Genomic DNA, 21,277 nt, shown 5'->3' with positions numbered 1-21,277 from the left:
TTCGTGTGTGTGTGTGTGTGTGTGTGTGTGTGTGTTTCTCTCTACTGGACAATAAGCCCTTAGACTTAGTATCCAAGTATCCCAGTATCCTGACACTTAGTATCCAAGCCCTGACAAAGTATCCAACACCAGTAAGTACCTATCCAGTAACTGTTTGGTCAATGAAATATTTCTGAATCTCTTCCCCTTAGTTTCTTTCTTTTTTTTTTCTCCCCTTAATTCCTTTTTTTTTTTTTCCCCTTAATTCCTTATAATGTGCTTCTGTTGACCTCAATTCTCCAGATACTTCTTTATTCAAAAATTATATTAAGGAGTGGCAATTAAAAAACAACCTTCAAATCCACCTAAGTTCTCCATCAACCAAACGCAATAAGCTTCCATACAAAGAATGATGGCAAAAAAAAGTTTTCCATGCTTAGCTGTTCCACTACACAAATCAACTAATTGAATTTCTTGGTCTTGTTGGAGTTTTACATACCAGAGTGGAAGCCTAGGCTGTGCCTTTCCATAATTTTAACTCCATCCTGGTTTATGATGCTTTGGATTATGTTTACAAGCTACCAAAAACAGACAAGAAATCAATTTTTTGCTAACTCATTCCGTCGTATTTATTCCTAAAAGCCTGGTCTGAGGTTTTTGTTGAGATGAGGTAAGCAGCCTGAAAACGTAAAGCCCGCAGACACAATTAGCACGGAAAGGCAGAATTCATTCATCTGAACGCATACTGAGTGCCGACCGTTTGCAGGATATCATGCGAGACCCTGGGGCTATAAAACTTGGTCTCTCCTTTCCGCGTGCTTGGACGTAAGTGCACTGAGAACTTCTAGATCCTCAGCGTCTCGAGAATAGTTTCAAAAGAAGCAAACCGGAAGAAACACTGGCAAAGTTGGTAATTTGAAAACAATACTTTTCAAAGGGGCCTGCTGAAAACGGGAAGGAATGACAAGGTGAAATAAAACGCAAAAAGCATGGGGGCGCCTGGGCGGCTTAGTCGGTTAAGCATCTGATCTTGATTTTGGGCTCAGCTCATGGTCTCGCAGTTTTGAAATGGAGCCCCGCGCCGGGATCCGTGCCCAGTGTGGAGCCTGCTTAAGATTCTCTCCCTCTCTCTCTGTCCCTCTGCGCTTCCCCCACACGTGCATGGGCACACACGGTTTCTCTCTCAAAAAAAAATAAATAGGGGTACCTGGGTGGCTCAGTTGGTCAAGCGTCCATCTTCGGCTCAGGTCATGACCTCGCGGTTTGTGGGTTCAGGTTCGAGCCCCGCGCAGGCTCTTTGCTGACAGCTCGGAGCCTGGAGCCTGCTTCGGATTCTGTGTCTCCCTCTCTCCCTTCCCCTCCCCTGCTCGCACTGTGGCTCTCTCTCAGAAATAAGTAAACATTAAAAAAAGTTTTGAAATAAATTAATTAAAATTTAAATTAAAACAAAAAAGCAAAAAGCACGTTCAGATGGTAAGGGGTTTTGGGTGGGTCTTCTTTGTGTATTTCGCTATTCTGTACTTCATAGCTTCATTATCTGAGGCTTGTAGATGTCATTGCAACGATCACCGTTGCCCTCTTTCTTTCATGCGGCAGATGGAGCCCGCCAGCAGCTACAAAGCTTTTCTCCTTACCTTACTGATGAAAGCTCGCAGTGAGGCAAAAACATGTTTCAGTGACACTTCAGACTGTCCATTTTTAAGAAAAGCCAGGTGGATATCAAATACTTTTTTCATTAATGGGTTGTGGCCATCATTATTTAAAAGCTGACTCTGCAAAACAACAACAACGAAAGTACATTTTGCAGAAATAGTTTATGCTGCCCGTCCCCCAATGAGAGAGCCAACTTTACTTACACCTGTTTATCAAGCCACTGCTTGAAAGTTTCAGAAAAAGAAAAAGCTTAATACAACTTAGAGACATTTGTGCTGTCTTTCAAGTTGGAAATCCTAAAATACCACACAAACCACGTTTACACTTAATTCCGCCATTTCAAACAGATGAAAAAAATGATTTTTCCAATGTAGCACCGCAAATACAGAACTAGTACGGGAAGAATATTTTCTGTGAACATGTTAATATTTTTTTTTCAAAGATTTTATTCTTTTTAAGTCATCTCTACACCCAACGTGGGGCTTGAACCCACAACCTCGAGGTCAAGAGTTGCGTGCTCCACAGAATGAAATAGCCAGGCGCCCCTCTTAACCTCTTAATATTACGCAATATTAACCATACTGCTTCTCAATGAAGAAATCAGTAAATTAAAAATGGACACAAGGCAACCAGGCTTTGTATTTCTTCGGGGAAGACTAAATAATGTAAGAATTACGGACAATATCATTTCTATTTTAAAAGTCTATTATCTAATTTACTTTTAAAAGTATGTTTAGTAGAAAATGTATTTGGCTACTGGGGACAAACCTCTCAGGAAGAGAGATCATAAGGGGCACGACAACTGAACAGACTCTGTAAAATGTTTACTCCTCGCAAACAGAGGCATAAAAGAAACAACAAACTGTAGAGCAGTAGCTACGGGTTTGTGAACCTTTTTTTCTTTTTTTTTTTTTTAAAGCATTGGCTGACTTCTCTAGGCCGACCATCCCTGAAGAAACGAATTAGGGAGTTACAATCTGACCCGAAGTAACAACAAAAAACACAAAATAATAAACCAAATGGTGACAGAGCTAACTGATGGTGACATCAGGAGCCAGAATCCCTGAATTAATAAGACTTTTCTGGTTCTTTCCTTAGTGCACTACTTTGAGACAGGGTGTAGTGGTTAGAAGCATGGATTCTTGTGAGGACTGGCCTGGATCTGAATCCTGAGTCTGCCACTGATCAGCTAGGCGACATCACTTTCCCCGTGAGCCCCAGTTTCCTCATTTTAAAACGGGAATAATGGGGCGCCTGGGTGGCTCAGGCGGTTGAGCGTCCGACTTCCGCTCAGGTCATGATCTCGCGGTCCGTGAGTTCGAGCCCCGCGTCCGGCTCTGTGCTGACCGCTCAGAGCCTGGAGCCTGCTTCAGATTCTGTGTCTCCCTCTCTCTGACCCTCCCCCGTTCATGCTCTGTCTCTCCCTGTCTCAAAAATAAACATTAAAAGGGGAATAATAACTGTCTACATCATAGAGCTATTCTAAGGAGTAAAAGCGGGTTCGTGTTTGTATGTTTGAGTTTACTGGGTTACAGTTTATGCCCCATAAAACTGACCTATCTTACATACATGACTTACTTAGTTTTAGGAAATTTACAGGGCTGTTCAACCGTCACGATCCAATTTTAGTGCGTTCTCATCACCTCAAAAAAAACCCCACCCTGGATCTCATTTGCAATCACTCCCCTTTCCCGCCCCCGGCCCCACAATAAAAAAGTAAGTTAATAGTTGTAAAGTGCTTAAGATGGTGCCTGACCTCTGGGCCAAGACATGTTTGTCAAATAAGAAGTATCTGCATTTTAAATCAGAACAAACCTAATCCTTGATAAAGAAATTCTGTAGCCTACGTCTTATTAGTATCTAATTCCATTTTCAAGGATCATAATCATTCCATTTTCAAGGATCATAATCCCTGACCTGAAAAGCCCAGGCCAGGCTTCCATAATCAATCTGGAGGGCTGAAGCAATGAACTGAATTACAGAGAGAAGAGGGGAGAAAAGAATCGGTCTGTGTAACTCAGGGGAAAGCAGGCAAGATTTTTCAATTTTGAGTTCTCCCGCTAAAGTTACATTATGTTACAGTTAGGTCATTTTTACTCTTCAAAGCACTCTCCTAGTCATTATCTCATTTTACTCCCTCCACAACCCTGCAAGATCACTGCTTTTTACCTTCTCCTTTTGTAAAATCCCAGTAACGACGATTTGTATTGAGAGGCGGACATCTGAGAAAAAGCACAAGGCGCCTGGCTAGGGAAGCCAGCCAGCCTGCCTGGACATCACCTAGCCCTGGCAGAGCACCTCACCGTGCTGGGTATTTGGGCAAACCGACTCGATCCCAAGCCGAGCTAAAAATGACTGGACGCGTTCTTCATAAAAGTGTGATGGAAAGCGGTTGTGAAACACACAAAAATCAAACAGCAGAATCTAAGCGGCAGAAGGAAGCTGAAGGGCAAATCAGCCCCAACCCCTCCCTCTACGGCCAGGGGAAAGTGACTCTCTGTGAATTCCCAAGGTCACGCAGGAGCCGGGCAAACAAGGTCTGTCACGCGAGTTTCCAGACTGTTCCTTCGGGGCTTTTTCACTGCACTCTGCTTCCTCTGACTAATTACTTCGCATATTGTTTTCTTTGCAATGACACCAACTGAATTCTAACTTTTCATTTTTACCTTGAAGCACTGGGTGAAAAACGAGACGGTATCTAGTACTGTCAGGGACACTTCGGTAGCAGTGTTGCCTTCAAGAAGGGCCTGATGGAAAATATCCGCTTCGGTGGTCGCAGAACCTAAGATTAAAAAAAGTAAATGAAACCTGCCCAACGCAGAGACGCGCGTGCCAGTTTTGAATGCTTCTTGCTCCCCCCGAAGACTCAGAGAGAGACAAGCGAGAAGAAAAGACGCTCTTGACGCCTGCAGACCTAACGAGTCTTGCTGTATCTATCCCTTAATCAAATACGCTCCTGCTTCGTCAACTCTGCCAATTCTAACTTCAACTCTGTATCCAGAGCTCTGCAACACCGAATTGCGTGCCCCCTTCTTCGGAGACAAGATTTCAGTGATGAACTGCGGTGATGTAACTAGGAATGACACAGGAAATTATGTGCGCAAAAATGAGAAATAGACAATCAGCTACATCACATACAGCCTCCTACCGTTGTTTCTAAATCAGAAGGAAAACAAAGCATCTGGGCCAACGGAAGTAGGTCCATTATATTTTTACAAGCGATGAGAGCAAAGCTGAAGGCTGTAAAACTTGCATTTTTTTTTTAAAGGTCTTGAGTCTATTATTAGCTCAGGTTCCATCTGCTCAGGATATTTGTTTTTATTATTAGTCCTTATTACGAAGCCAGCGTTGCTGGCTTCCTTTTCTGTGACCTCCAGAGGACTGTATGGAAATGAAAGTTTTCTCTCTGACTTTTTATTAATATTTGCTCTTCAGAGGATCACTTCTATTTACAGAACCCTCCGGCTTCCCCAGATGGGGCAACATTTCTCTCCTGGTCGGATTCTCCTCGTCAACATTCCAACACGTGTGAAATATACCTTTGTCAAAATAGTATTTACAGTTCTTTGATTTCTGCAGTCAGCTCAGTATGTGTAATCCCTTAAAAATCACTGAATGAACAGACATTCTATATACTAAACAGATATTACATATACTATTATATTAAGATGCCATTTTCCAGGCTGATGGTGCAAAGCCTGCTGGGGATTCTCCTTCTCTCCCTTTCTCTCTGCCCCTCCCCTGCTCATGCTCTCTCTCTCTCTCAAAATAAATAAATAAACTTAAAAAAAATCCTTAAAAAAAAAAAGATGCCACTATTTGCACTGAAGTTTAACAATAGGAATGAAGGATATCCAGTGTAAAATAATATGATGAGAACAGCAATTCAGTGGGAAAAAGCTCATTTCTTTAATACTGAACTAATGGTGGTTTTTCACCATTACCTAAAATCGCTGGAAATCCATGCAATATTTTATTAGATATCCAGGTATGATGAAAGGATTGTACATAATCACAGAGGTATGCAAATATATCCACGAACGTAAAGTCATTTCCAGTCTTAAGCTAGAATTGCTGTAAGGTTAAATCGCATTACATGTGTATTTCAAACGGGTATCCTACCCACGTTTCTACTTACTGTGATTAAGTGTAAATGAACTTTCCAGGCTACTAAGATGCTGAAGCCGGGCCTGCATTACTCCTGATCTGTTTCGAAGGGCTGGCATGGTTTGTGATTTTCGGTCTATCCCAAAGTGCTTTGACAGCCAGGCATCATGCACCCTAAAATAAATTTTAAAGTTAGGAAAGGGAGTACTCTAATAATAGATCTCATTGTTCGATTTTTTTTTTAAACTAACAACTGATTTGGTTTCCACATAAACAGTGTACTATGTTCAATATTCTATCAACTATTACTTGGCTTAAATGAGGCATCATCACTGGAAACTGTATGGAGTTTTAATGTGTATTTATTTATTTTATTTTTTAAAGATCTTATTTTTTTTTTAATTTTTTTTTTCAAAGTTTATTCATTTTTGGGACAGAGAGAGACAGAGCATGAACGGGGGAGGGGCAGAGAGAGAGGGAGACACAGAATCGGAAACAGGCTCCAGGCTCTGAGCCATCAGCCCAGAGCCCGACGCGGGGCTCGAACTCACGGACCGCGAGATCGTGACCTGGCTGAAGTCGGACGCTTAACCGACTGCGCCACCCAGGCGCCCCTTAAAGATCTTATTTTTAAGTAATTGCTATACCCCACGTGGGGCTCGAACTCACAATCCTGAGATCAAGAGTCACATGCTCTACAGACTGAGCCAGCCAGGTACCCCTTGAAGTGTATTTAAAAGAGCTTTTACTATGAGCATATAATTAAAGCACTTAGAAAAAAAGTTTCTTACTTCCCTCCTTCTCAGAAACCTCAGAGTCAAGTGGGCAACACTGCAGTAAGATTCCGTCTTTTCCCAAAAGGTGAGGAAGGGCAGAAGTCCGAGAAAACAGTGAGAGGGGATACTCAGAATTGAAATGCGGTGGGGAGAGTTCCTGGGGTTAGGTGTGCGAGAATGAAGGCCAATCTACTCTGTTTCTGGACTGGAGTTCAATCTGGATCAGAAATTTTTACTCTGTAAACATGTCTATTGATGGATGTGCCAATTTTTGTTTTCCTTCAGTTTTAAGATTCCGTTAAAAAAAAAAACAAAACACCAACTACAGCTGGGTCATAGGGGAACTAAGAAAGAAAAGGAGTTTGACTGTCCTCTAGTAAACTGTGAGAATTGGCAGAAGCTTAGAGGTGAAAGCTCATGGTGGTAGTTACCACGCCAGCTCCAAGTTACCAGGAAAGACAGTGGAAACTGTCACCTGAATTACCTACTATTAGGATGTTCCCGAAAGTTAGCAATAAACTCCATCCAAAGTGCCTCTGTAGTTTTTGGAAGTGCCATGGAATGTGAATTTTTTTAAAAAAAGAACTCTGTTTGAGCTTCTTAACTCTACCTCTAAAATGCATCTTATTGGAATAAGTAATCTTTTCCTTAGGGTCCCTCAAACATTTTCTAAAGTATTTATCTCATTAAGACTTAGGTAACAAAAAGAAGAAAATAACTAACATAGAATGCACGTCCCAATCACTGTTGGGGATTTCTATGTACCTTAGTAGCCGAAGTCAATATTAACAGGTTGTTGCTATAAGTACAGATCTTACAGCTGTTCCCACTTCATGATTTCCTGCCTTCTCCTGGATCTAAGCCCCGTCTCACCTCTTCCAGAAAAGACAAGCATCTGTTCTAGGAATTAGAACAGAAACTCTGCATATCGGGCTAACCACTACCCTTTGGAAAACTTAAAAAATGTATCAGTCCGCATTAGTTTAATTTACACTTTGAGTTGAGATATATTCCATACATCATGGGCACTTTCATGTGAACTCAAAATGAACAATCTAGGTTTTACATGGTATGATCAAGACTGCCCTCTGTTGGAATAGAAGGAAAAAAGTGGAAATTGCAGTGGGAATTACCTTGCTATGTTTCTTTTCCCCATATATCTAAAGTGAAACAGACATACTCTAGAAGGAAAAAAAAAATAGCACGTTAGTAAGATACTACCACGCTTTACATTTTAAGACATCATAGCTGAAAACCCGGGTGTTACAAAGAGTGGCCCATTTAAACCATATTACAATAATATGTTTTGGTATACAGACATGTACACATAACTACTTGTGGGCTTGTGATACCGTATCTTTCTAGATTTATTTGCTACAACTAAATTAGCACCAAAAAGCTCCATGCCTCCACATACAATTCTAACGACATTTAAAAAACCTGTCAATGTAAGTGATGATTCTACATTGTGCTCTGTTAACGTTTCATAGCAAAGATCTCTGGCATAGCCATTAATACCTAAGGAGAAGCTTCTTACGCCCTAAAAATTGGAGCAAGTGGTATATTTTTATAATGACACTAGAATACTTTCTATTATTTAAAATCTCAAACACATACGTAAGTTGGGAGGACAGCATACTGAACTCGCACATACCCAGCACCCACCAGCTCCAACGGTTATTAACTTATGGCCATTCTTGTTTAACCTCTACTCTGGAAGTGTCCCTGCTCTCCCCCCACTCTCCCTACTTCCTGTATTTTTCTGAAAGCAAACCCCCAACATCATGTATTTTCATTAGTAAATGTTTCAGTATCGTTTTTTTTTTTAACGTTTATTTATCTTGAGAGAGAGAGAGAGAGAGAGACAGCACGCCCGAGCAGGGGAGAGGCAGAGAGAGAGGGAGAGAGAGAGAATCCCAAGCAGGCTCCACGCTGACAGCTTGGGAGCGAGAGCCCAACGCAGGGCTCGACCTCACAAACTGTGAGATCATGACCCGAGCTGAAATCAAGAGTCGGACGCTTAAGCGACTGAGCCACCCAGGTGCCCCAGTATAGTTTTTTCAAAAACCTTAACTACCATTTTGTTTGCTGACATCTTCTGCAAAATTTTGAAAGCCTTTAATAAACGTGCATGGATTATCCTCTCTTTGTTTTGAAAGACATGCACATAAAAACATCACTTATGTGCGCTACTTATTTATTTTTAAAGTAAGCTCTACGCCCAGCGTGGGGCTCGAACCCACGACCCTGAGATCCAGAGTCGCATGCTGTACCGACTGGGCCAGCCAGGTGCCCCTGTGTGCTATTTGAAAATTTCTTCTGATTCATTCTAATTTTTCTTTTAGCGTTGAGTAAGGATGTACAAATAGCTCAGCAAACAATCTAGGGCAACTTCCCACCTTGAACTAGGAAGCAAGACTGAATTTTCCCCCAACAGCTTTGGAATGGAAATGCATTATATACATATATACATATAATATATATGATACGATATATACACATGTATGTATATATACATATAATACACAACATAACACATACGTATATGAATATATACATGTAATATATATAACATAACATATGTACATACATATACGTATATATACATACACACACGGTTCTGACATTGGTAGAATTACTCAGCTCTACCGAAGAGTACAAATTCCAAATTCCAGTCACTGAAGCTGCTCCCTTAAGCCAGCATCTACTCCAAATGAATGCTTTCGGACAGCTGAGGCCATCTCTACTCTTCCAGATCGCAGAAAGACTGCTGCTGGGCTGAAAGACGGTCTATCTCTTAGCTAATTTCTATGGTGGCGTAAGCATTCCACCGCCATGTTTTCTCCTATCTGTGTGAAGAGCCTGTATTGCTAGCTTTGATGTTGCCAAAAGAGTCGCGTATTTCCTACATTATTAGCAATTAAGCTGTTGGGAAACAAAGGTTATTATTTTATCCCCCGAATAAGGAGAAAATTTATGAAAATAAATGAACAGGACTTACTCTAGAAGTATGAGAATGTTTATGAGCTCCTGAGGAGATACTTTATTCCAGTAAGTTAAGAGAGTATCTGAAAATGAAATAAATAAGGTGGTGGATCTTGAAATCAGTAGAGCAATGAGTACAGTGCACCCCAAAGTACCAACAACGTAGCTTCAACAACCATCCACCCACAGCCAGCTGTTTCATCTAGAGCCTTCCCTCCCATCTCATTGCCCAATGCACACACTGTATTTGTTTGAAATAATCCCAAATGTATTGCTTCATCTGTAACTCTTCTAACGATTATTTTTATTTGCTTTGTAAATATTCTTCTGTACAGCCGATACTCATCTTCATATCATTCCTGAGACAGAGGAAGGGAAACAGAGCTAGGGTTTTTAATGGACTTCTTCAGATTTTATGCAACGGGGTGTACTTATGTGTATTTTCTCCAAGGGAAGGTCAAATACCTTTGCCTGCTACTCAGAGGGCTCTGTGAACCAAAAAGTTTGAGAACTTTAAGCTTTGGGAGAGAGATTTTTTTCTTCCTCTTTGTCTTTGCATTATAAACTCTGAAGTCCTGGTAATATGTAAATACACACACACACACACACACACACACACACAGTTAAAAAAAAAAAAACAACAGGCTGAAAATGGAGTTGCTTATGCTAAGCCCCACATCACCAAACCAAGACAATAACAGTTTGGGCTCTCCCAGGAATGGAGTCTTAAACTGGTCAATTAGGAATCATCTGGTCAGCACTAGTAAGGCAATCTGCCTGATGGAGCCCTAGCATCCCCTAAAAAAAAAAGTGACTTTGCAATAAGCAACCCATTTTCTTTCCTTGTGTAAACTTTCTTGTTCCAGCTCCCTTTCGCCTATAAAAGGCTTTCATTTTGTATAGTTCCTCAGGAATTTTATCTGCTAGATTGAATGCTACCTGATTCTAGTCAACTTCTGCTCAAATAAACTCTTAAAAATATGCTGTTTATCTTTTAACCATAGGTCCACGCACATATATCAAACTGTTTCAGATATAAAACTCCCTACAACCTATCGCATATACTTCTCTTTTGGCCTGCTTTCTTTACTTCCAAAGAGCTACTTAGGGAGATTTAAAAAAAAGGGGGGGAAGGGGGAGGGGAAGGGGAAGGGGAAGGGGAAGGGAAGGGGAAGAAGAAGAAGAAGAAGAAGAAGAAGAAGAAGAAGAAGGAGGAGGAGGAGGAGGAAGAGGGGGAAGAGGGGGAAGAGGGGGAAGAGGGGGAAGAGGGGGAAGAGGGGGAGGAGGAGACGAAAGGCTGCCGCCACTTAACTCTCCTTTATTTTTTATTGTTATTTTTTTTAGATTTTATTTTTAAGTAATCCCTACACCCAAGGTGGGGCTGGAAACACAACCCAGAGATCAAGAGTGGCAAAGCTCTACCTACCACTGAGCCAGGCAGGTGCCCCTCTCCATTCCTTTTCTAGGCTACTCAGCTGTAATAGTGCCCTAGCTCTTCTTCTCAACGTAAAAATCGTATAGGTTGTGGCCAAAGCGGCAAACGACAAAATTGCCAGCCCAGCTACAACCTGGGCAAGATAGGGATGGAAGACTTGGCCCTGTCGGCTATGGGGAGGGGGGTGGAGGAGGGAGGAACGTAGGGATTTTGCCTTTAGTTCCAACTGTTTTTAAGACCATGAGTATTGACAGTTTCCAGTGATTACAAAACACGGATCCTCAAGAATAAAAATGCTAAAATAAGGTCAAATTAGATTTGTTTAAAAAAAAATAATCCCAGCAGTGACTTCCGGTCTCCCCCGCTTCCTGCGTTTGGTTGCGTCTCCGCTCACAGAAGCGCAGATAACCCAGAAGCCACTGGGCTTCCGGCCTCTCCTCAAAGGGGCAGCGTGGAGGCGCCATCTTCCCGCTCCCGTGCACCAGATTTTCCCACCGAAAGTCTGGTGCCCCCTTTCCACCGGAACACCAGAACTTTCTGTCCAGTCGTGAGACACCCCTGTGCCAGCCCTGTGCCCCGAGAGAGCGTCGGAGAAGGTCTGTAAAACGGGTGAAGGCCTCATTCGTGCCGCGGCCTAGTTCTAGCCAGCAGCCCCTCCGCCATTTTGTGGGCGGCCGCGAAGGCGCTGTCAAGCCGTTGGCCCGTCTCAACCGTTTCTAAATCCCAAATCGGTGAGACATGATGCAGGGAGGGAACGCGGGGAGAGGAAACAGGGGAGGTGGCAAGAAACCTTCGGGAAAAGAGAAATTACAGCTTAGTGTATGTGATCTGTCGTCTGACGAATTTAAAAAGACCTGGCTAAGGCTCAAAGAGCTCCATGACAAAGAGCTACGCCGTTTACAGGCAAAATTAGCCAGTTTGAGGAAAGAGCGATTGGCTGACAGAAGGTGGTCGGGCTCCATAGCCAAAATTAAAGAGCTGACCGAGCAACAGAAAGTCCTCAACAGCACCATTCGTGACTTGCGAGATCAGTTAAACTCGAAAGAATGCGAGCGCTGTTTAATAAACGAGACCTACAGGAACACACTGCAGCATGAGTTTTATGGGATCCAGCAACAAAACCTTAACTTTATTATAGAGCTTACCGCAGAAAGGAATAACTTAAGAGAAGAAAACAAAAGGCTTTCTGCAAAACTGAGAATGACTGAGCAACAGCGTAACGCTTCTCTCAGTAGCGACGATGACTTAATTCCTTGTACTCAAGCGACTCTGCCAGTTCCTTCGGACAGGGCGTTTGGTCAAGGAGCTCGGGTGCATCTGCCCATGAGATTGACACAGGAATCAGATACCGACCAGCCGAAATCCGGAGTTCAAAAGGAATCGCAAGAGAGTTCGAAGTTTCCGGTCCCGTTTTACAGTCAGGACCTCTTTGAGGTGCCAGAGACCTCTCCTGAGAGGATTTCTTCTCAAGGCAGTAAGTCCACCTTAAAGAGCAGTGCCAACCCGAAGTCCCCTGAAAGTTTAATTTTAACACCTACACCCAATGTTCAAAAGGGGTATGGATTTCACGAGGGTTCGGACAATCAGGAAGAAAAGTTCGGCCGGCCAAAAAGGAAACACATCTCAACACACAGGACCTTCACACAGAAGTGCAAAAGTCCGATGGACTTCTTCTGGGCCCATTCCAGTCCTTCTGCCTCAGAAAACCCACCTGTTCAATTGGTGTCTGAAACTTCAGAGGAAAATATGCCTACTTATACTAGACGTAGCATCTTTTCCTCTTTTATAGAGATAAAGGAAGATTCCCCTTTAAATGTACCTCTTGTTGACTCTGGCGGAAAAAGTGGTGGGAAAAGAAGATTAATGGCTAGTGATGTGCAACGCCGCACTGGGTTTCCTGTAAGAGACGGCGGGAACCAGACAGCTTCCAATGAACAATCCACTGAACGATTCACTGTGAAGAACACTAATGAACCTACAGGTGCAGGGTATGGTGCCAACAAGCCTCAAGATGATACCCAAAGCATCAGAATACAGAGAAAAGCCAGGGTACAGTTCAAAAAAAGGGAGAAGTAACCTCCCCTCGTCCTCTCAAGAAAAATGTTTTTCTTTAACAAGAGGACAATTTTCTTGTCACTTCAGACTGTGTAACTGATTACCCCTGACTCTGATTCCGTTTCCTACCCGTGACTCTGATTCCATTTCTTACCCCTGACTCTGATTCCATCTCTCAGGAAATAATATGCACAACAAGAACAAAACAAGTTGGGCAAATGACTAAGACATCAAAACGGTGAATTACTGCCAGTGAATCAAAATCAAATACAGCCACAAAGAGAGAACGACGTTCATTCTTTAGAAGTGTTCGACCTCCATATAAAAATGTAGAGGTCTACTGTCTTTTTTTGTTGAACTTAAGTTGCTACTGTTTATGAATCGAAAGCCAAGAGAGGACCTGAAGAGTGTGGACTTGTGAGAGTTCAACACTTAAATGTACATAGACTGACTAAAATATTTACCAGGCAAGACAACGTAACTAGGATACATCCATTGAGAAAGATCCAGAAGCGGATTTTTTTCAGAACAGGATGAATAGGACTTTACACGTACAAGAGATAAAGAGGAGATACGACACAGACCGTATACGAGTTATGAGGAATGTGCTTTTAAACATCAAAAAGCAAGAGCAGAGGAAAGAAAAACCTAACGAACAAAGACCACAGATTTTCAACAAGCATGGTCAACGTTTACAAGAGAAGCAAGAACTATGAAGTTCTCAAGAAACAAAGCAGTTATGGTCTTACCCATGACTTTAAAAAGGCAGCCAGAAGCTTGTCACTGGCTACCAGAGTGGAGGAGAGAAGAACCAGTCATCAGTACCTCTCCCCCTCCTCCTTTTCTTCCTCCCCCTGCCCCCATCTTACTTCCCCTGGGCTGGGGTGGTATTCAACGACTTTTTTTTTTTCTTTTTTTTTTCTTTTCTTTCTTTCTTTTTTTTTTTTTTCTGTTGTCGTGGGTTTTTTTTTTTCATGTGTATTTTGGGCCTTTTTTTTTTTTTTTAAACATTTATTGAGAAAATTCGTGTGCCATATAACACGGCCCATTTAAACAGTGCACAAGACAACAGTTTATAGTATTTTCAGAGAGATGTAAAACCATCCCCCCAGGGTTAGAATATCGTCATTACCCTGAACAGAAGCCCCGCACACAGCCGCAGTCACTATCCGCACATGCCCACTTTCTGCCTTGCAGGACAACAAAAACAGGGAGCTGTGGCTGTAGTTGTTTAACCGATCCATTATCTCTTAGAATGAAATACCGCCAGCATTGAAAATGATCTCCCTTTATTGATTTCTTTACCAAAACAAGGGAAGACATCCTATATAGTCTCAGTATAATCTTTGATTTTTATTCTAAATCACATAGTCTTAGAACTTAAGGATTATAGTTGTTTTGCTATTTGATTAATATATTCTAGTATTTGTTATTAGTATCTAGCTATTTTTAGGATTACTTATTTACTTACTTAACTATTTTGAGAGAGAGCAGGTAGGGGAGGAGCATAGAGAAGAGGACAGAGGATCCGAAGTGGGCGCTGTGCTGACATCGAGAGCCCTATGCGGGGCTCAAACTCATGAACCGTGAGATCCTAACGTGAACCGAAGTCCGATGCTTAACCGATTGAGCCACCCAGGTGCCCGTGCCCCATATCTAGCTATTTTTATTAATGCTTTATTTATTTATGTTTTGAGCATGAGAGAACGCGAGCAGGGGCGGGGCAGAGAGGGGAACCGAGGATCTGAAGCAGAGAGCTTCAGCAGAGAGCCGTGCTGACAGCAGAGAGCCCTGTGTGGAGCTCGAATTCACAGACTGTGAGATCGTGACCTGAGTCGAAGCCAGATGCTTAACAGACTGGAGCCATCCAGGTACCCCATATCTAGTTATTATTTTTTATTTATTTTTTTAATGTGCGTTCAGTTTTGAGAGACAGACAGACAGAGTGTGAGTGGGAGAGGGAGACACAGAATCTGAAGCAGGTTCCAGGCTCTGAGCTGCCGGCACAGAGCCTGACGCGGGGCTCAAACTCACCATCCGTGAGATCATGACCTGAGCTGAAGTCGGACGCTTCACCAGCTGAGCCACCCAGGCGCCCCTCTAGTTATTTTGTAATGTCTCTCTGGCTAGGTAGCTATCCAATTATTTCGTGTTTTTATATCCTAAGTTATTATAAAAGAAGATTTAAAGTAATATTGACTAAGAATAAAGCAAAAAATAGAAAATAAGTAAGATATAATAATAATCAGAACCCAGGTGCTTTTATGTTCTTCATTCCTGCATACAGGTTTTTTAGTAAAAATACTGAGAAAAGGAAGAAGGGAAGGAATTGTGTAAATAAACGTGGTATTTTGGAATAAGATAACCTTCTGATTTTATTTCCAGAGGACATGCAGTTTATGAAAATCCTTTGGTTACCCTATCATATAAAGAACTGGTCATACCAGCAAATAATACAACAGAACACCGAGGGACAACAAAACGGAGGCTGAAAAAGAACTCGACACGGTCCAGTGCGATACAGCGGTTCTGTGAAGATAACACCGGCATTCGTTCCCCTCGGAAAACCCCCTCCTGTCTTTTTGTTTGCTTCTGTGTTCCAAATCCTGGGTCAAATAAAAGCTAAAGTATTAAATATGACTTCCGCTTATTATGGTTTCCTTCTGTTTACATCGGTCATTTAATGCGTTATAAGTGCTGCCTGAAGAAACACGCTGAGCACGTCTAAAACGATGGTCTCATCTTAGAAATTAAACTTGAAATTGAAAAAAATTAATTCAAAGAATCAAACCCGTATGGCCCAAACGATCCTATGTGAAATTAAAAATACAGCCAACACGTAAAGGTCAGGGTCTCCGAAGATGTGTTTCTACGGTGCGTGTATTCTGCCTACCGATGACGATCAAGTATTCGTTGCACGAACCTGGGAGGGTGGGTGGGTAGGAGAGATCGTGCTTAATCTGCTGGCAACTCACCTTCAGAAATCATTTTTACTATATACAGGTAGCACATTAAGAGGCTTCTGATTTCATACGGATCCAGTCGGTTATACTGGGATATGCTGTTCCTTGTAGAGCCCTGTCGGGTCTGCAACACAAAGACAGGACTTTTGTGAAACAATATCGGTACTGTAGTTTCCCACAGCCTTGAACTCAACCATTTGCGGGCTTTTTGGTTTTGTTTGTTTGTTTGGAGGGGGTAGGAAGAGCAGAGGGAGGTGGGGAGAGGGAGAGAATCTTAAGCAGATTCTCAGCCTGACGCAGGGCTCGATCTCACGACTGTGAGATCATGGCTCAACCGACTCAGCCACCCAGGCACCCCAACTCAATAACTGCTTGTATCCGCAGTCCTGTTTGGGAAGATTCTAAACCTAACCCCCAGGTTGTTTTTTTTTTTTTATCATACTTGGAAGGTGCATGAGCCGAATCTTTGCTGCTACTGCGTAGAATATTAGCACTAGAAATCACCCTGCGGTCTTCACCAACAGAATAGCCATGAACACCCTGTTTTGTTCCGAGAAGTTCTGTGGGTTTTAGCAGTAGTAAAAACATTTAAATAATCAGATGTGGCTTTTTCCAGGAAAAACAGCTTTTGCATGGAGGAACTTAACTAAGGTATATGGAAGCATAGAAACGCTTTCATTTGAATCTTTCAGAGTTTCTTAAAACCCACCCTACAAATAATAGGCCAGGAAACCTCTAGTTTTAAAAAAGAGCTAATAATACACGATAATGACACCAAGGAGAACCCAGTGCTGCTTCAAAACTAGAACTTCTACAGAGTAGCGATGTTCCTATTATTTAATGACTTTTGTTAAAATATCAGTTGTTAAGCATGACAAGATCTGACTTGTTCGGGGATTTATATGAAGAAGAATATTAATAATCCAAAGATTATTCACAAGTCTCTTTAACCTCTTTGTCCTTTATCTGCCTTACCTGTGACAGCGCCTGTTGACATAATTCTAAATGACGTGAAATGGGAACCTTTGTGAATAAAGTACTATTTACCCCAAGGCTCAAGGAAGTATATTCCAGTGGTTCTCAAGGGGTGGGTTCCCAGCCAGCGGCATCAGCATCACCTGGCAACTTAGAAGTACAAATTGGCAGGCCCCATCCCAGGCTGAATCAGAAATTCTGGGGGTGGGGCCCGGCCATCTGTTTTTATTAAGCCCCCCAGGTTATTCTGATGCCCACCAAGAATGCCGTGGTATAGGAGAAACATTGCTCGCATCAGAAAACCCGGGTTCAGATCTGGCCTGCCACAGCTGTGTCACGACCCCAGCTTTCATTTGTAAATTGAGTTGGAATTTATTATTATTTTTTTCATTTTATTTTTAATGTTCATTTATTTTTGAGACAGAGAGACAGAGCGTGAGTGGGGGAGGAGCAGAGAGAGGGAGACATAGAATCCAAAGCAGGCTCCAGGCTCTGAGCTGTCCGCACACAGCCCGACATGGGGCTCGAACCCACGAACCACGGGATCATGACCTGAGCTGAAGTCGGACGCTTAACCGACTGAGCCACCCAGGCGCCCTGGAATTTATTCTAACCCTAATTTTATATGATTCTACGATCTTACATAGCAGTGTGACAAGGCTGTATTGGTCTAAAATGAGGTTTCTTCTGGTTCAAGGCAGACATATCCCAAACTTTAATGTTAGAGACTGTATTCTGATTAAGTGATGCTGGGACACTGAGATCATCAATTTGAGGACCTAATCTGTTTTGCTCCCATGTTAACGACTCTACCACGAAAGCACGAAAGGCTGAATTAACCCTGCCAGGAAGGGATTGAAATGACAAGGTGCATTCGATATTTTAAACCTGAACCTGCCCTATCTAGAACAGGTTACAGTGTGTGAGGATTCAAGGAGGTATTCCAAGTCAGAACTCTTAATGATGAATGCCTTCTCCTCCATAAACAGTTTTAAATATCCAAGTAGCAGCTGCCACGATAGGAAGGAACCACCACAACGTCCAAGAATTATTATGGGATGCTTTTCACAGGTCCAGGATGGACTACAGGAGAGTCGAAAGCCTTTTACTTACATAAAAAGAAAGACTGTCGTCGCCTAACGTATTACTAGGGTTATCCCATATATTTAGGTTCTTACGTTTTCAACAGTTCCGCTCTGATCTGGAAGTCCTGTTACTCCTTCCGGGATGAGGGAACCTCTTGAATCTTCCCTCTTAATCCCATGTCCATTTTGAAAAGCCCCATAAGCTGGAAAAAAGCAGAGTCCTTATCACCAACAGGAAGAACGGTCAAAAAACATTTTTAAAAGTAAGTACTTGGTTAATTAAAATAAAGATAGATGTTAGGGAATAGATCTTGGTCATCTAAAAGGTAAAATTTCTATATTGTATCAAAATGCCCTAAGCCTAACATTTTTCTTTACCTCTTGAAATACTTTACTATGTATGAAGCTACAAGAAGTTCCTTGCAAGTAATAAATGAAAGCCACACAATTTTAGAGATAATTTTACGGATAAGGAGACTTGGGCCCAGAAAAGGGAACTGTCTTGTCCCAGCCTGGAGACAGATAAGAGGATTGGAAGGCAGTGTTTTTCTCATTATCCCCTCTTCTGTCAGTCTCCCAAAGCTCCATTTTCAACAAGCTGAGATAAGGAAACTTAAACAAAAAGAGTGGCCGCCAGTGTGAGTCAGATTTGAATTAAACTTCAGTAGAGATCATGCTATGTATAGTTTTTATTATGAAATATCCCCCCCCCAAAAAAAAAACCACCCCAGAGAAGCACAGGGTGCATTTCTAAACAGCCATGCGATGTATCATCTTTAAAGGACTGAAGTACCCGTGTCTTTGTCAGCGGTCAGACTCCCTCTATTTGTAGGTGAAGTGAAGCCGCAGGCGAACTCATCCCTGGATGCCTGTAACACAGCGTGAGAACTAGGTCATTTAAACAAACGTGCCCACGAGGAGGAGAGAAATCGGAATGAACAGAAGGAGATGGGACCCTTCTTGAAACAAAGCTCACTGTGGAAGTCCGAGTCAGGTATCGCTATTGGTATTTAGGGGACACCTCTTTAAAATGGGACACTAGCATACTGTGGCCAGTGTGGCCTCTGGCCGGGTACTTGAACTCTGGGTGGCTGGTAAAAGCTATAACTGACTGCAGTCTGGTCTCGGTTCAGTTCTCTTCCTTGGTACCAGGGGCGATGCTGGCAGGGCGGGAGTGACCGGAAGCCCTAGGTGAGCTTGAGCCACAGAAGAAAAGAAGAGAGAAGTAAAATATTTCCCAACATCACTGTCCGACGTTGTGGCGTGAGCTTGGGCAGGAGTTACTGCGTTTGTGAAGAGAGCAGCCTGGAACCCAGGCACCGAAACGTGGCACCTGCACGGAGCCCATTTCCGCAATAAGCTATAGGTAATCAAGCCATCGGGGAGGCTCACGAGCAGCTTTCTCAGGAACCCAAGGCCGGCTTGACAAAGCGACTAGGACATTTGATCGGGGTGGTTTCCAAAGGCAGCTGTGAAGGACACGGTTTAACCTGCCACCGAACAAAATGACACGGCTACTGAAAGCGTGAGGGTCATCTTGGGCCATTGTGGAACACGGAGCGGGGACAGGGTAGGACTTAATGGCTAAAAAGCGGACAGTTCTGGGTACTACATTTTATTTATTTATTTATTTATTTATTTACCCGAAGTTTATTTATCTTTGAGGGAGAGAGAGAAAGAGTGCGTACAGGGGACGGGCAGAGAGAGAGGGAGAGAGAGAATCCCAAGTAGGCTCCACACTGTCAGCGCACAGCCTGATGCGGGGCTCGATCCCACGAACCGCGAGATCGTGACCTGAGCCGAAATCAGGAGTTGGACGCTCGACCAACTGACCCACCCAGGCGCCCCTGAGCACCACATTTTAATAGGGTGATCAGTAAAATGGAGCATATCCAGAAACGTGTAACCAAGATTGTAAAGGGTTTTAGAATGACACGTGATGAAGTGGAGATATCTGGCCTGGAGAAAAACTTAGAAGGCACTTGTGTAAGGGGTATCATGTGGAGGTGGGAATAGATGTGTTCTACGTAACTCTAAGAATGCAAAACCAGGACAAGTAGATCAGAGAACCTTTCAGGCCTAACGTGAGAAGGACAGTTTTAATTATCACAATGGTAAAACGTTCTTTTGCCAAATGGGAGACTGACCACCCTCCAAAGTTCCTTTTAATGCTAAGATTCTAAAGGGAGAAAAAGCACAGACCAATTGGGCTGAGCAAACAGCAGCTCATCAAGAAGAAACGAAGGAAGGCTGTCCTGGGAAGGGAGAAGCAAAGGAATATGGTTTAACCCCTGGTGCCTAACATTTGGGAAAGGAGGAACCTTTTCATTCAGTTTTCCAGTTGAATAAATATATGAAGGCAAATAACAAATCTTAACAACCAACACTGGGTACAAGGGATTCCTGGTACTCTCTGGGACCTTGTTACTCAAAGTGGGGTCCTTGAGGGGCGCCTGGGTGGCTCAGTCGGTTGAGCGTCCGACTTCAGCTCAGGTCACGATCTCGCGGTCCATGAGTTCGAGCCCCGCATCGGGCTCTGGGCTGACGGCTCGGAGCCTGGAGCCTGCTTCTGATTCTGCGTCTCCCTCTCTCTCTGCCCCTCCCCCGTTCATGTTCTGTCTCTAAAATCAATAAACGTCAAAAAAAAAATTAAAAAAAAAAAGTGGGGTCCTTAGGCCAGAGGCAGCCAAAAGGGTCTTAGAAATACACAGCCTCAAACGCCACCCCAGGCCTACTGAATTAGAATCTCTGTTATAACAAATCCCCCAGGTGATCGTAGGCACGTTAAAGTTTGAGCGCTGCTCTAGAAAAAAAGTATGCAGAAGTCAAAAAATGGAATGAAAAGGGATGATGAAGACAGAGACCACAGAGCACAGGACCCCAATTCTAAACGCATTCAATAAAACAGGATAAAACATCAGCGGGAACACATTGCTACTTACAGAACTGGGCACGGCTGCACAAGGGTACATAGTGTCTCGACCAGCTAATCGCTGTATATTTTCCAAGAGCAGTCCAACAAACGGGAGGTACAACTGTGCTATTTTGGCTTGTTGGTTCTGGAAAAGAATGACCAAAAGCTTAGTAGGCAGGCAATATGCATACATCACAAATAAAGTTGGCCCCGTCTATCAGTTTTAAGGCTCAAAGGGGGCTAATATCCTCAACAAATTAGGGAAGCAGGAGTCTGTTTGTACTCACGGTCTCAAAACTAACTACCGCCGAACTTTCTTGGTATTTGGATTTACACATGATACAGAGTCA

At 42.8% G+C, this 21,277-nt stretch overlaps 1 protein-coding gene and 1 non-coding gene across 4 annotated transcripts in view; both read right to left on the bottom strand.

The window, feature by feature from the left end:
• The window catches only part of DOCK11 (dedicator of cytokinesis 11), a 199,123-nt gene that overhangs the window by 48,716 nt on the left and 129,130 nt on the right, over positions 1-21,277 (bottom strand). For all 3 annotated transcript variants that reach the window (XM_047081861.1, XM_047081863.1, XM_047081862.1), the window contains 9 exons: positions 20,956-21,072; positions 18,807-18,882; positions 18,107-18,216; positions 15,966-16,077; positions 9,517-9,583; positions 7,649-7,696; positions 5,771-5,913; positions 4,299-4,414; positions 1,614-1,751 (listed from right to left, as the gene is read on the bottom strand). In XM_047081861.1, the coding sequence (XP_046937817.1) occupies positions 1,614-1,751; positions 4,299-4,414; positions 5,771-5,913; positions 7,649-7,696; positions 9,517-9,583; positions 15,966-16,077; positions 18,107-18,216; positions 18,807-18,882; positions 20,956-21,072 (927 nt within the window). The remainder of the gene's footprint in view (positions 1-1,613; positions 1,752-4,298; positions 4,415-5,770; positions 5,914-7,648; positions 7,697-9,516; positions 9,584-15,965; positions 16,078-18,106; positions 18,217-18,806; positions 18,883-20,955; positions 21,073-21,277) is intronic.
• On the bottom strand, positions 8,734-8,806 carry TRNAQ-CUG (transfer RNA glutamine (anticodon CUG)). The gene has a single exon. It is a non-coding gene; the product is annotated as a tRNA-Gln (tRNA).

Source organism: Lynx rufus, unplaced genomic scaffold, assembly GCF_022079265.1.
Source record: "Lynx rufus isolate CCGP_SWC_20201006 ecotype Redwood Valley unplaced genomic scaffold, mLynRuf1.p SCAF_19, whole genome shotgun sequence".
In the NCBI taxonomy this organism is placed as follows: domain Eukaryota; kingdom Metazoa; phylum Chordata; class Mammalia; order Carnivora; family Felidae; genus Lynx; species Lynx rufus.
Note: the sequence above shows the minus strand (reverse complement) of the source record. Positions and strands in the feature narration are given on the sequence as shown.